Source organism: Salvia hispanica, chromosome 1 (assembly GCF_029641045.1).
Source record: "Salvia hispanica isolate PSC_SH4W2 chromosome 1, Shi_PSC_v1, whole genome shotgun sequence".
Lineage (NCBI taxonomy): Eukaryota > Viridiplantae > Streptophyta > Magnoliopsida > Lamiales > Lamiaceae > Salvia > Salvia hispanica.
In genome coordinates, this window is record NC_142692.1 from 26,384,015 (window position 1) to 26,398,842 (window position 14,828).

The 14,828-nt window shown below is 35.9% G+C and overlaps 2 protein-coding genes across 2 annotated transcripts; both read left to right on the top strand.

Moving 5' to 3' along the window:
* Nucleotides 1-4,594: 4,594 nt before the first annotated feature.
* Nucleotides 4,595-7,286, top strand: LOC125219828 (alpha/beta-Hydrolases superfamily protein). Its single transcript, XM_048121901.2, has 3 exons — nt 4,595-5,254; nt 6,539-6,777; nt 6,854-7,286. The coding sequence occupies exons 1-3, from the start codon at nt 4,787-4,789 to the stop codon at nt 7,104-7,106; spliced, it is 960 nt and encodes a 319-aa protein (XP_047977858.1). The 5' UTR covers nt 4,595-4,786; the 3' UTR covers nt 7,107-7,286.
* Nucleotides 7,287-9,402: 2,116 nt separating this feature from the next.
* Nucleotides 9,403-10,991, top strand: LOC125218329 (bidirectional sugar transporter SWEET16-like). The gene is made up of 6 exons (XM_048119980.2): nt 9,403-9,525; nt 9,656-9,692; nt 9,772-9,982; nt 10,069-10,230; nt 10,388-10,507; nt 10,584-10,991. The coding sequence occupies exons 1-6, from the start codon at nt 9,492-9,494 to the stop codon at nt 10,866-10,868; spliced, it is 849 nt and encodes a 282-aa protein (XP_047975937.1). The 5' UTR covers nt 9,403-9,491; the 3' UTR covers nt 10,869-10,991.
* The last annotated feature ends 3,837 nt before the right edge of the window (nt 10,992-14,828 follow it).

The following is a 14,828-nucleotide window of genomic DNA, read 5'->3' on the forward strand; positions in this document are numbered from 1 at the left end:
AGTGAATATACACACACAAATATAATGTGAGATCTGTCGAAGGGTTGTTTAAATTTGTTTTGGCACATCAAGATTGTAGAATTTCAATTTCATATCCAAGCTATTAAATAATTATATTCTTCATTTGTCCAAAGTTTTGCCTCCTAGATTTGAAAAAGAAGACTAAGGTAAATGAAAAAAACATTTCAATGGAATTGACATTTTCAATTGAAGTTTCATTTGTTATTTTTATTTTGTAAAATTTTCGATGATCAATTTTCATTATAATTACTCGGGCGCGGTTTTCTTATATCATCAATATGATAGGTGGATAGGATTAGTTCAAATATAAGTGGGGCAAAGCAAAGAAATCTCATACTATGCCACACTTTGAATGGGATTAATTTCCACAATGGACCAAGCAAACTTACTAAAGACTTTGCAGCAACTTGTATGCAACAAATACACCAATTTTAAGTGTTTTATTATTTTACTCCAATTCTTTTTAATTAAAATACGCGAATATAGTGTTATTTTGACGATTTATCTATTGACATTTTCAATTTGTAAGTTTGTTATTGGTTTGTTAAAATTGTGACTAGGTAAATAAACAAACAAATCAACCCTAAGTCTAAATCACACTAAGACAAACCGATTAAGTTACTCGAAAAGAATTACCAGCATACACTAATCTGTCAGTGTTATCGATCAACGATACTCGTTGATAGATGCATCCACATTGCGCGATATACTTATTGATGGATGTTGCCTGCCGATACCGCGGATAGACAACTTCATCGGTGATATGACGATAAACTCTATCGTAAGTCGTTAATTTTTTAACGACATCTTTTATAAGGGTAATGCGTCGGTAATCATTATTATCAACAATTTTTTGATATTTACCAACAAATATCTGTTAAGTTAATCCCTTTGTTGTAGAGATAAAATTTTGACTTTTGAATTTTATGATGGAAATTTAAAACTTCAGAATGAAAGAGAAATGAGTAAATGGCTCAATGCAGTCAACAATGTAATTTGACCGAAGGTTGAAATCTAAAATTAGTCAATTTATTTAAATAAAGTTGATGATCAAGCTAAGTATTGATTTTTTTTTATCTATATTGATATTTTCCATTTTTATTATTGAAATACGTATAAAAATTCGGTTGATGTACTTCCATTTGAATTTTGTACTGAGTATCAAAAGTCAGCGCCTTGATGGAAACAACTTGTTACTGCAAAATTAATTTGTGCGATAATTATGATCATCAATTGCGTTAATTATTTAGTACAGTAGTACATTTGAACATGGTTTTGTTGATGAAAATAAAGAGTAGCATTGAGTATTTGTAAGATGGTAGTTGGCGTGACCTGACAAATTTAAAACATACACAGTGCTGTTGAAACATTTACTGGCTTACTGCACGGCTGCCTCTTAATCTCCCGTATTTGCACTACATTTATTAACATTGCTGACTGCAAATAAGCTAAGGCCATTTATTAACACATTTTCAGCTGCACCCCAGCTAAGGCCACTAAGAGCACTCCCAATGGCGACGGCGAAAATCCGGCGATTTTTCGCCGGATATCGCCGACTTATCGCCGGCCATTGGGAGGAGTTCGGCGATAATCCGGCGAAATTCCTACCGAAATTACGCCAAACGGCGTTTTAACGCCTGGTTATCGCCGGATCATCGCCGGCCACTGTGGGGAGCTGTTCGGCGATAATCCGGCGATGATCAATTTTTTTTTTTTTTTTTTTCCTCAACGGTCATATTCTAATTTCCACCCCTATAAATATTTCATCCTCTTCCTCCATTCATCACCCACAAACTTCATTCACACAAATTTTCAATCTTTTTTCTCTCCATCTTTATTAAATGAGTTCTGATTCATCGTCTCGTGCTCCATCCGACGAGGAAATATCACATTCTTCTTCCGAAGAAGAGGTACCTCCCGCTCCCACCGGATGGGATGTAGCGGGTTTCGCCAACAACCCAATCAACAACTATATCTCCCGCCGCATACAAAGCGAGATCGCTCGAATGTAGTAGCCACCCCCCAACGGCCAATCCGCCGGCGGCGCCGATACATCCCTCGCAACCACACTGGTGCGCACGATCTGCTGTTCACCGATTATTTCGCGGAGGAACCACGTTATCCGACAGATGTATTTCGTCGCCGGTTCAGAATGCGCCGCTCCCTCTTCCTGCGCATTGTTAATGCGTTGTCCGCGCGTTACCCCGAGTTCCGGCTCCAGCGAGACGCAGCAGGGAAGCCCGGACTATCGCCCCTACAGAAATGCACTGTTGCCATCCGGCAGTTGGCATACGGAGGGTCCGCCGACATGTTCGATGAGTATCTGCAATGCGGCGAGACGACTGGCAACGAGTGCCTGAAGAATTTCTGTCAGGGCGTGCGAGAGATATTTGGGGAGCACTACCTTCGCTCGCCGGACGCAGCTGACTGCCAGTTCCTACTGGATTGGCACTGGAGGACCCACGGCTTTCCGGGGATGCTCGGCAGCATCGACTGTATGCACTGACAGTGGAAGAACTGCCCAACCGCGTGGCGAGGCCAGTTCACCACCGGCTACAAAGGTACGCATCCCACCATCATTCTTGAAGCCGTTGCCGACCAACGGCTTTGGATTTGGCATGCTTATTTTGGTATAGCCGGGTCGAACAACGACCTAAATTTTCTCAATTCCTCGCCCCTTTTCAACGAGCGGATCAACGGGTTAGGCCCCTCCATCGAATTCACGGCCAATGGCAATGTGCATAACATGGGGTACTACCTGGCTGACGGCATCTATCCGCAATGGCCCGTGTTTCTGAAGACGATCAGATGCCCACTCGGAGATAGAAGAAGGTATTTTGCCCATCGGCAAGAGTCTGCGCGCAAGGATGTGGAGAGGGCATTTGGGGTGCTCCAATCGCGATTTGCACTGGTAAAGGGCCCGACGCGCTTTTTCTACCAGGGGGATATTGCCGATATCATGTATGCGTGCATCATCATGCATAACATGATCATCGATGATGAACACGAAGGCGTCCTCGACGTCACCAACGACCCAAGTGTTGCATCATCGAGTCACGGTGTCTCAACCGAGTCTGCCCGCCAGGGTGTACCGCACAACGAACATGAACGGTTCCAGGCGTTCATGGACATACACCAGAAGGAGGCCCATCAAGCACTACAACACGATATCATCGAAGAATTGTGGGCAAATAGAAACCGCGCCTACCGCCCTTGAATTTTTTTTTCTTTGATTTTTTTTTTTGATTTTTTTTTTCCATTCGTGTACTTTTTTTTTTTTTTTTAATTTTCTTCGTTGTAATGTGTACCCGTGTTTAATACAACGAACTTTATTACTATTATTTGTTTTATCTTATAAATTAAATAAACTAGCTTTATTATATATAAAAATAAAACAATTAAATTAGTGATGATGTAAAAATGAAATGTTGAGTTAGGGAGAAATAAGGGAGAAATAAGGGAGAAACCATTGCAGAGGTTGGCTAAAAGTTGGCTAAAAACTGGGGATAAATTTTGGTGCTGATATGGCGCTGATGTGGCAGGAGTTAGGGAGAAATAAGGGAGTTTATCCCCAAACCATTGGGAGTGCTCTATGGCTATAACGATACTTATAACATTTTTTTTAAATCGAAACACGCTTTGATTTAACCAATTTTTCTCTGCGCCCTTTTGTCCCCTTCATATGTAATCTTTTTTACGCACGTCTTCTATAAATAATCGTTTTTCCCACTTCATTCACACCTTATTTTTTATATTCTTATTCTTTAAAATTCCATATTACACAATGAGACGTGATATACAGGATCAAATCTATTTTACATAATTAAATCTAATTTACACAATTTTAAATAGATTTACATGAACTTAGAGAATAAATTTTTTTCAAAAATTAGAATAAAAACAATCAAACCTAATATACACTATACAAATTGATCAGCGATAACATTCAATTATTTTTAACTATAATTATATCTTATATACGTCAATGGTCAACAAAAATAATCTTATTTGTGAATGTTAAGAGTTTCAGTGCGCAATACAAAACTCGTAAAGTAAAAGACAACAAGTGGAAAAGTTGATAAAATATGAGAGATAAAAGAGAAAAATTTATAAGTAGGTGAGAGTCCAGTGACATAACCTTTAAATTTCTATTCATTTATTGATTAAAAAAAAGGTGAGAAATTTTCTATGAATACAAAATAAAACTAAATTTTTCTTTGAGTGGATAAAGTATAAGAGTATTAAACTCTCTTTCATATACTCATATTTCTTAGTTCGTTAATTAGTACTCCCTCCGTTCCATAGTAATAGAGGCGTTTCTTTTTAGCATGAGATTAAAAAAAATTGTGTTAAGTAAGTTAAGTAAAGGAAGAGTAAAGTGGAAAATGAAAAAGGTAGAAAGAATAAAGTAAGAGAGAGTAAAATGGTGTGGAAAAATGTGTTGACTTTTACTAAAAAGAGAAATGACTATATTATTATGGAACATACCAAAATGGCAAAATGAGTGTATTAGTATTAGTGTGGAAGGGGGGAGTAGTACATAGTAGTCGTATCTGTTTTGTAAAAAAAGAATAGTATTGTTATGGCATGAATGAAATATAAAGGTTAGTATTTTGACCTAAAATACAGCAGTGTAGCAGTAGGGCATATGCATATGCGAAGTAGAGCAGAATAAAAGAAGAAAAGAAAGACAGCACAAATAAATAGTAAGGTAAGGCATATCTTGATTTTTCACAGAGTCCTGGTGTGCATTCTTTGGAGAGAGATGGAGGGAATATCGCACAGAATGGTGAGCGTAAATGGCATAAACATGCACGTGGCCGAGAAGGGCCATGGCCCCACCGTCCTCCTCCTCCACGGCTTCCCCGAGCTCTGGTACACCTGGCGCCACCAGATTGTCGCCCTCTCCGCCCTCGGCTACCGCGCCCTCGCCCCCGACCTCCGCGGCTTCGGCGACTCCGACGCGCCGCCAGATTCCCCCAGCTACTCGTGCCTCCACGTGGCCGGCGACATTGTGGCGCTCATTGAGTCCCTCAGCGGCGGCGACCCGGTCTTCCTGGTGGCTCACGACTGGGGCGCCATGGTGGCTTGGTACCTCTGCCTTTTCCGCCCTGATTTGGTCAGGGCATTCGTCTCTCTAACGCTTCCGTTTCGCCCCCGCCATCCCACCGTCAAGCCCATCGCCGCCATGCGGGCTTTCTTTGGTCATGAATACTACATGTGCAGATTTCAGGTTCTTTTTTTCTTCTTCAATAATCCACTACCTATTTTATAATAATATATTTTAACTAAGATGAAAATTTACGTACCATTTCTTTTCAGGTGTTAATTAGCATTTCTTAATTACTAGGACAGTCTTAATTGTCAATATTAAAATAATTAATCTAGATTTGAAGAACCAAACATTCACTCATTTCTTAAGATCTTTGGTTTTTATGTTTTTGTACGTTTTCTTAACATTTAATTCCGTATGATTATGATTGTAATTTGCAATCATAGCCGTACCAATAGAAACTGATGGAATCACATTATTTTCTTTTATTTCTCATGAAAAAAGAAAAGAAAATGAAATAGTGGATGGTTTGGAATAGGTGACATTAATGTTGGGAAATTAAAAGTTAAAAGGTGTAATTGGTGAATTAGGGAGGCAGGTCTTCCACATTAAAGCGACAGCTGGCAAAGCCAAATTAGGTTCTGTGTGTTGTCTGTCTATGTCGCTCTATTTTGTGGAGTACATCGCTAAATAAATGAATATCCACAACAACTACCATCTTCTCAATAATTTCCCGTATAATACTAATACACACATTTAATGATTTCCAGATTGATAACTTTCACATTCACCTGTATCTATTCGGCCATCCAGGAACCATTTAAAATGTTAACCACTTTTAATTATGCATATACTTATTTCCTAGTGTTGGCTATTTAATTTTTACTACCTACCTCACATTAATACTTGTGTGGGCAAATTTTCTTCAAGTAGTTGTACTAGCATATAAAGTATCGTCTTCTTTTTTTTTTGTTTCAATCTTCAAATGTGGATGACTCATTGTGGAGCAGTTGATAATGGTTTATTGCTCTTAAATATTTAGCAATTACTTATAAGACCTAGTTAATAATCATGTACGTCTAAGTTGACATAGTATATATAATAAGGTACTCCTACTTTCGTTAAATATTATTTTCACTTTTTCTTTGCTGTATATATTTACCATGATTGTGTACCTTGGTCTTACATAAGTTTTTGGATGGTGTCAAATCCAACGTAAGAGCATTTTTTAGTTGAACTTCGATATGGCTTATCTGCTTAGCCAAATTTCAAACTGAACTGATAAGTCATAAATACTACTAATAGAGTAAATTTTTATATTTTCTTCTGAAACTCCGGAGGCAAATTTCATTCATAATATTTTAGGAGATTGAAACGTTAGGTACATCTTCGTTATAATCTAAGATTGAAATATTATTGTTAAATCTTAAAATGATCAAACAAAGTCGAATGTTTCGCATTTAGGAAGTCGGAAAAGTCGAATCAGAAATGGCAGAATACGGAGCGGAAGCAGTGATAAAGAAGATCCTAACGGACCGCACACCCGGGCCGCCCCGTCTACCTAAAGAAAAGCCTTTCGGAGAGGACCCGAAGAGCATCAAGCTGCCACATTGGTTTACTGAAGAAGACCTGAAATACTATGCCAATAAATACGATCAGAAGGGCTTCACTGGCGGACTCAATTACTACCGCGCACTGGATTTGTACGTGCTTAATCACTTAAGTAGCGCGATTAGTTTTATTTAGAATAAATCCTAATAAAAATGTTATGGGCTGCAGGAACTGGGAGCTGACGGCTGCATGGGCGGGAGCGAAGGTGAGAGTACCGGTGAAGTTCATGGTGGGAGATTTGGACATGGTGTATACTACACCGGGAGTGAAGGAGTACGTGCACGGAGGCGGGTTCAAGAATGATGTGCCGTTGCTGGAGGAGTGTGTGGTGGTGGAGGATACTGGCCACTTCATCAACCAGGAGAGACCTCAAGAGGTTAATGCTTGTCTTCATGAATTTTTCACCAAGTTTGTAGCTTAATTAGCTACCTACTATTCTCCAATCTTCTACTACTATCCGAACCAGATTGAGTTACCATAGCCTAGACCTTTTCCAATTCCATGTTGTTTTGTTTTTTGGACCTTTCTTTTTTCTTGGTTGGTAAATTAATGTATTAAACAACTTCACAGCTTCAACATGCAAGGAGTGTTGCTTTGATTCTTCGATTCTCTATTCCTCTTAATTGTTACTACTATTGTTATTACTCTTCGCTTCAACATGGAGTAATCACAAGAAATTGTTTGATCTTTTTCGATACTACTACTACATTTTAAAACTTAGTGGGAGTGGAAACATCCAAATTAATATTGGCATCCATGATGAAACAGCCTATAAAAGCATCACCAAAATCAAATTTCAGATTCAATTTGAAACTCGGAACTTATAATCCTTGTTAATCTTTTTTTTTTTTTATTTGCATCGATTCATCCGCACTACTAGGGAGCCTACCACGAATTTGGCACCAAACCAAAGCATCAAATTAGTTCCTGTATTTTGGATTTCATTTTTTTTTTATCAGTATCAAATCATGTCTCGATTTGCATTTTCATGGAGGAAACTGAATGTAAGCGGAGGATTTGCAAACAAATGCAATCTTCAATAAATGATGAACACAAAAGAAGAAATAATATGATCCATATCTACATTTGTTCAAAAATACTAATCCACTTACATTTAAACGAGTCCATTTTACTAAAATGGTAGTGACTAGATACAATGAGAGTACTTATATTTTTTGGGTAAAGTAATTTAAAAAATGATGTGTGGATTAGGAAAACTTCAAACAAAAGGCGAAAGCCACGGTGTTATATGTTGACAAATTCAATTACCCTTTCTAAACTAATTAAACAACCATATTTTCTTTCATGTTTAGGAAAATTGGTGATGTATTTGAAGCGTATATCAAAATAAGAATAAGATGTTGATCATTTGTCTATCTTTTGTCCGCACAACATAATTTCTATTTTCTATGGAATAAGGATGAATTATATACTACTAGCAATTACAGATCATGACCTATAACGATAATGAATTACTCTCGTTCTATACATAACTATTTATCTTTAATTTCATTTGTATTACACATGGTTAGCTATCTAGAACACTGAAAATTCATGCTATAGATATAATTATAGGTCAAGAGTTCAATTCCGGTAGAGTACAATTTTGTTTTGAAAAAACCTTAAGAATTCAAAATTTCGGTACAATTGGTGTCGAGTCGCGGCTGAATCGGTTGAAACTGCATAACTATACTGGTTTTAGAGCACGAATCGGACCAAACTATAAATTTGATGAATTATATGAGATGATTGTTGTACTGTTTGGGTTGTTGAATGTGTTGGCGAAATGTTGCATTTATAGTTTAGGGTAGACTATTTGTACTTGAACATGGTATAATAGATCAAAATGTTTTTTTTCTTTTGTAGGGGCATTCGCTCGGGATTAGTTGTACTAGGATACTTCAAATGTTGCATTTCCGGTGCGCGTTCACTCGGTATTATTTGATTTTTCACATGAGATTATAATCTGTTTTGGTGTTACATGCAAATCATCGTAAAAAATTATAGTTTTGCTGTTACTCAATTGTATACAAAAAATACCTATTGTCAATATATAAACCAATTTTAAAAAATCAGATTGCCTAAAAGTGAATTTTGCCGTTCACATGTATCAGTAGTGGGCGTTGAAGGTGTGATATTACTGGAATAAGAATGGACTATTAGGGGTCACATGACTCACATCTCACTTAACCGCTTATTTATGGAGTAATGAAAACAATTGATTATTGTAAAAATTGTGGAGAAATTAAATTCAGCCCAAGTCATGATTTGAGTTATCCATGTTCAACATAAAATTCTTTTATTTTATTGTGTTGTCGAATGAAATTAACAATTCCACAAAATTTCCCTTAAAACTAGAAATAAATAAGTAGCAAGATTATAATCATAGTATATGATTATACACACGAAACAGAAAAACCTTTCTAACATGAAATATTGAGAGTGATTAATGATACATGCTTAAGGTAAGGCAAAAAGATAGTAGAAAATTAAAGGAGGTGCCGAAACGTAACACTTTTTCGATAGTGGAATTAGTGACATGTACAATAAAATAATAATGTTAGACGTGGCAATAATTTGTTGAACAATATTTAAGACCTTCCAAACCCTACAAGAGCTACACATTCATTTATTGCTAAGCTTACTTTTTTTTAGCTTAGTTACATTCTCCCATATCTGCATATCCTACCACTATGAATCTGTAATGCTTTATTTTTGCCCATACATATATCAAAATACTAACACGAAAGAAGAAACATTAATTTTTATTCTCCAAGTTTTGTTCCTTTCATTAATATAGTTCTCCATGGCTAGCTTAAGCTTAATTCTTGGGATAATTGGTAATTATCGGTTCTATGTTTATCATGTATATCAATTTTCCTTTTTATTCATTTTCACCAACATGCCATGATTTTTGCATGATGATATCAAATTTTATAACTCACGAGTTGTTGTTTTTTTGGGATGCAGGAAATGTGATCGCTATGCTTATGTTTGCGTCTCCAATGTAAGTCTTCTTTCAATTCTTCCTAATATAAACTAAAACATGGAGTATATACAAATGATTAATTAGGGTGTTGTATTAGAAAAACATTCAAGCAGGTAGTGAAAAAGAAATCAACAGAGGACTACGATGGACTCCCTTACATAACCACATTATTGAGCACATGTTTATGGACATTTTACGGACTCCTTAAGACAGACGGTTTGCTTGTGGTCACCGTCAATGGGGCCGGTGCTGCTCTGCACGTCATCTACATCATCATCTTCCTCATCTACGCCCCCCAAAACATCAAGGTTACAAATTGTACATATATATTCTCCTAATTAATTGAGGGTCATCAAATATAGTTATTTAATAATACATGCATGTTGAATTACAGATTAAATCGGTGAAATTGGTAGCGGTAGTGAATATTGGATTTCTTGGGGTTGTCGTAATGATAACCCTATTAGCTTTGAAGGGAGAAATTCGGATCACACTGGTTGGACTATTATGCACTGGACTAACTATTGGGATGTATGCTGCACCTCTCTCCGCCATGGTACGCGCGTACCTATCTTCATCGATCGTTCTTTAATTGTAATTAGTTGGACTTATCATGTGATAATATGTTCAGACCACTGTACTTTTCATTTACAATATACTAAGTAGTAATTAAGTATTATATGGTTAGTGATTGAAATGAGTTTATATTACAGAGGAGAGTGATTGCGATGAAAAGTGTAAAGTATATGCCATTCTTCCTTTCCTTTTTCCAATTTCTCAACGGAGGAGTTTGGTCGGCCTATGCCCTAGTGGTTAAAGATTACTATATTGGGGTAAGTTTCTTCAATCTCAATTTCAATCGCACCCAACTTTTTTATTTAACTAATTGGGAATTGAAAAATAATGTAGGTACCAAATGGGATTGGATTCATATTGGGGTCGATCCAATTAACATTATACATGATGTACAAAAATAAGTCGAAGTCGGTAGAGTTGGAAGAGGGGGTTGAGAGCATGAGAAATGGGAGTTATAAGCTACACAAAGGCATTAGCCTACCGGAGGCATCAATCATCCGTCAGTATAGCCAGAATATTATCAAAACACGTTCTTTGGCACCTTTTGAATTGGAGAAATTCCTTCAAGGAGACGTCGAAACGGACCAAACGGCTTTTAATGAGGCTCCACACAATTAATATTGGGGTTGAATCCCACTTCAACTAATACACAACCATATTACTACTAATGACGATATTTTATGCTCCCTTTCTGTTTTCCTTGTGTTATGTTTTTACTTCTTTTACCAAAAGTTGGCACAATATATCCCTCTCAATTAGGATTAATTACCAAACTCTACATATTAGTCACAATTAAGATTTAATTTGGCGTATGCCCTTTTTTTTGTAATGATGTATAAATTCTAAGCGACCATAACAACAAATTATATGTGTACCTAAGACTTGCTTATCCGGTCGGTTTTGGTTCTACCGTTCAAACGGTTTAGTTAATAACCAGAGGCTTAGTTTAAAAACCGAAAAAAATTGATTTCTCCTTTGATTTTATTATTTCAAAATTAAATAATTTGATTAATAATGCTTTAATTCAAAAGGCTATTTTCTCCTTCAAATAATTCGTTGAAACAACATATCCCTAAGCCAAATATTACATTACATATGATACTTTTATTTGAATAAAATTTATAAAATGTAAAAATAAAATTCAAATTTAATACTAACTCAGTTAAAATAAAAAACATGTATATATATATAGGGGTGTACTAGTATAACAACTAATTTTAAAGTTACAACGTACATCCAACCACGTGCTGCCACATGGCACGAAAAATGCAATATTGTACACAGAAAAATGCAATACGTGTTTGTAGAAGCTATAATGGAATTTCGGCAGATTGCATTTTTGTTATATGCAGATTGCATTTTTTATTGTTAAGTTTTGCATTTTAGATATTGACTGTTTAAATTGCATTTTATATATAGACGGATTGCATTTTTATATGTGAAAATGCAAAACTTAACAATAAAAAATGCAATTTATGTGAAAATGCAAAACTCAACACTATAAAATGCAATTTACATACAACAAAAATGCAATATGCGAAAATGCATGTACAACTAGATTGTATTTTTGTGTTTAAAATATTGCATGTTTTGTGCCACATGGCAGCACCAGATTGGATGTACGTTGTGACTCTAAATAAGGGGGCACCCTAGTGCTCCCCTATATATATATATATAGGGAGATGATCAAAACAAGTATGTGTTTAAATCCAGAAATGCAGCCCAAATCTTGGCCCTAGGATTAGATGATCTAATGGTCAATAATTAACCCAAAACACGGAAGGTCATAATTAAGTAGTTTTAGGTCATATTATAAGATTTGGGATTATATCATGTTAAGATCATTTTAGGTCATGCTTTGTTAGCATGACCTAAAAATAAACTAACTATGACCTAAAAATGTCTTACGTATGACCGTGTTCTGCATTTCTGTATTTAAATCTGGTCTTTATAGATCCAAACCATATATATATATATAGTACAGGATCATATGATTAGGACTGAAAAACAGGTATTTGATTATATGCTTAAAATAACCAATTAAAATCGATTCGGTTCCCCAGTAACCGGGAACCAGATAACCAAACAAGCAACTATGTGTACCGGCTACTAGGGGTGTCAAAATGGATATCGGGTATTGGATACCCGATATCATAACCCAAAATATCGGGTAATTGGATATCCAATATCCGATTTTTCGGGTTTCGGGATCGGGTTCGGGTATAGGATTTTTTGAATTATCGGGTATCGGGTTATCCAATACCCGATTGGGTATACCCGAATTACTCGATTTTTTTTTTAAAATAAATTTAATAAACTAGTCCCAAAAACCTTTCACTCTTAAGTCAAATTTAGGGTTAATATATGAATTGTGATGTTTATTATAGATAAATGATGGATGCTATAACTTATGATTTTTTTATTGCTAAAAATTAGTAGTAGTTTTTTTTCTCTTAATCGAAGTAATTCAAGTTTGTATCAAATTCAAACTATTACAAGTTTGTAGTTAATTTTGTTAAAAAAAATAAAATCAAAATTAAAATTAAAATCCAAAATCGGGACTGGATGCCCGATTTTTCGGGACTAGATACCCGAGTCGGGTAACTGGGTACCCGAAATCATTTTCGGATCGGATATTAGATTTTGGAAAATTCAGGATCGGAAACCCGAAATTTTCGGCGTGGATACCCGATCTGACAGGCCTACCTTCAATTTGCATCCACCTGTTTAAGCCATGTTCTATGCAATAAGCTGCAGATTCTTATTGATGCAATATTTTGTATATAAAAACCTTTTAAAGACTTAGATTTTTGGTTTTGGGGGAGACTAAAAAATTAAATTGAAAAAGAGTAGGATATTCTTTTAGGCCTACATATCTTCTTGTTATAGGATTTTGAATAGGTGGAAATTTTATCACCTATTGCTTATAGAATAAAGATAGATTAAATTAGAGAAAGACATCTGAAAAGGAAAATTGTTAATGAATTAGAAAATTGTCAATTGTAAAACAAGTGGCCGAGTAATTAGCTTGGTAACTAACACAATTAGACTTCTCTCTTCAAGTTTACATTAAAAGATTGTCGCATCTCGTTGAAAATGTTAATTCTACTTATGAATATAGGCCATTATATATTTTTATATTATGATTTTGAATAGGTGCAAATTTTGTCACTGTTGTTTTATACAATAAAATTGCGATAAATGAGAAAAATGTGAGCTAAAAAGGAAAATTGAAATATATTAGAAAAAGTAATTGAGCAGAGGAAACTGCCTAACCAGCGAGGAGAGGATAACCCAATTATATCTACAATGTTAAAAGGATGTCGCATCTAGTCGAAAATGCTATCTCTACACATGGATGACATAAAAGCCTACATATGTTTTTGCATCATGTTTTGAATAGTTGGAAAGTCTATCACTAGTTGTTTTAGTAATAAAATTAACATAAACGATAAAAAGTCAACTGAAATTATTTAAATAAATTAGAAAAAGTCAACTGAAAAAGAAGAGGCTAAGAGCATCTGCATCGGTACTCTTAGCTAAGAGCAAGCGTCGTGCCGACGGCGCGGCCAACACCCTGCTCGCCGCTGTGCTCTTGCCGACGGCACGACCCTGCTCTTAGCCAAGAGCACCGTCGTACCGACGGCAAGAGCACGAGCAGCTGACGTGGCATTTTGAAGTTTTATTGATTATCTAGTGCCTTCGTTGTGTTGTTAAGGATTAGATATCATTGTAAACTTCTTGGTTGTATTCTCTCCTTGGTGATAGTGGATTTGATAGACCGGTGGGTCTCGTGGTTTTTATCTCTTCACATTGAAGAGAGTGTTCCACGTAAAATCTTGGTGTTGATATTTTCATTATCGTTTCTCATTATCATATTATTGATTCGTCCACATTAGTTGCTATTATATTGTGCTCCTATTATATTATTGCAATTGGGGAGGTTTGTTTATCCGCTGCGCGCCTCAGAATTAGGTCATTCCTCCCAACAGTCAACTAGGTTGCTAAAATGTTAACTCTACATATGCTTATAGCCTGCATATATTTTTGTATTCACTGGGGGGGAAAAAAGAGATTTACTGATGGAATTATTAACGAAATCGTACCCCTTACAACTTTCAGACATTTCTATGGATTATATATTTGCTGACGGACAAATTCGTTAGTAGGTCTAGATTGGCTGACGTGGAGTTAGACACTGATGTGGGTATGCATATTAGACTATTTTATAGAACATGAAAAATGTTGGTAAGGTAATATTAGTCTGAAATTTATCTCATGTAACTATATCAGCTTAACTGATAGTGGTACTTAATTGTTAATTTTGAAAATTTAGTTTTAACACACAAGTGCTCTTATGCTCCCAGATTTTCTATTGCAGTTGCAGTTAGTGTTTTGTTCATATCCACTGCAAACGTGTTGCTGCTGCAGGATCAAATGTACTAGCATCGTAGGTAAGTATTTAAGTCCATTAGTTTTCGTAAAGCGAGTACTCGAATACATTTGAATGTTAATTATGTTTGATAGAAATCCATGGGTTCCATCCTAAAACCAATTGGTGATAGGAGGAGGGGCCCA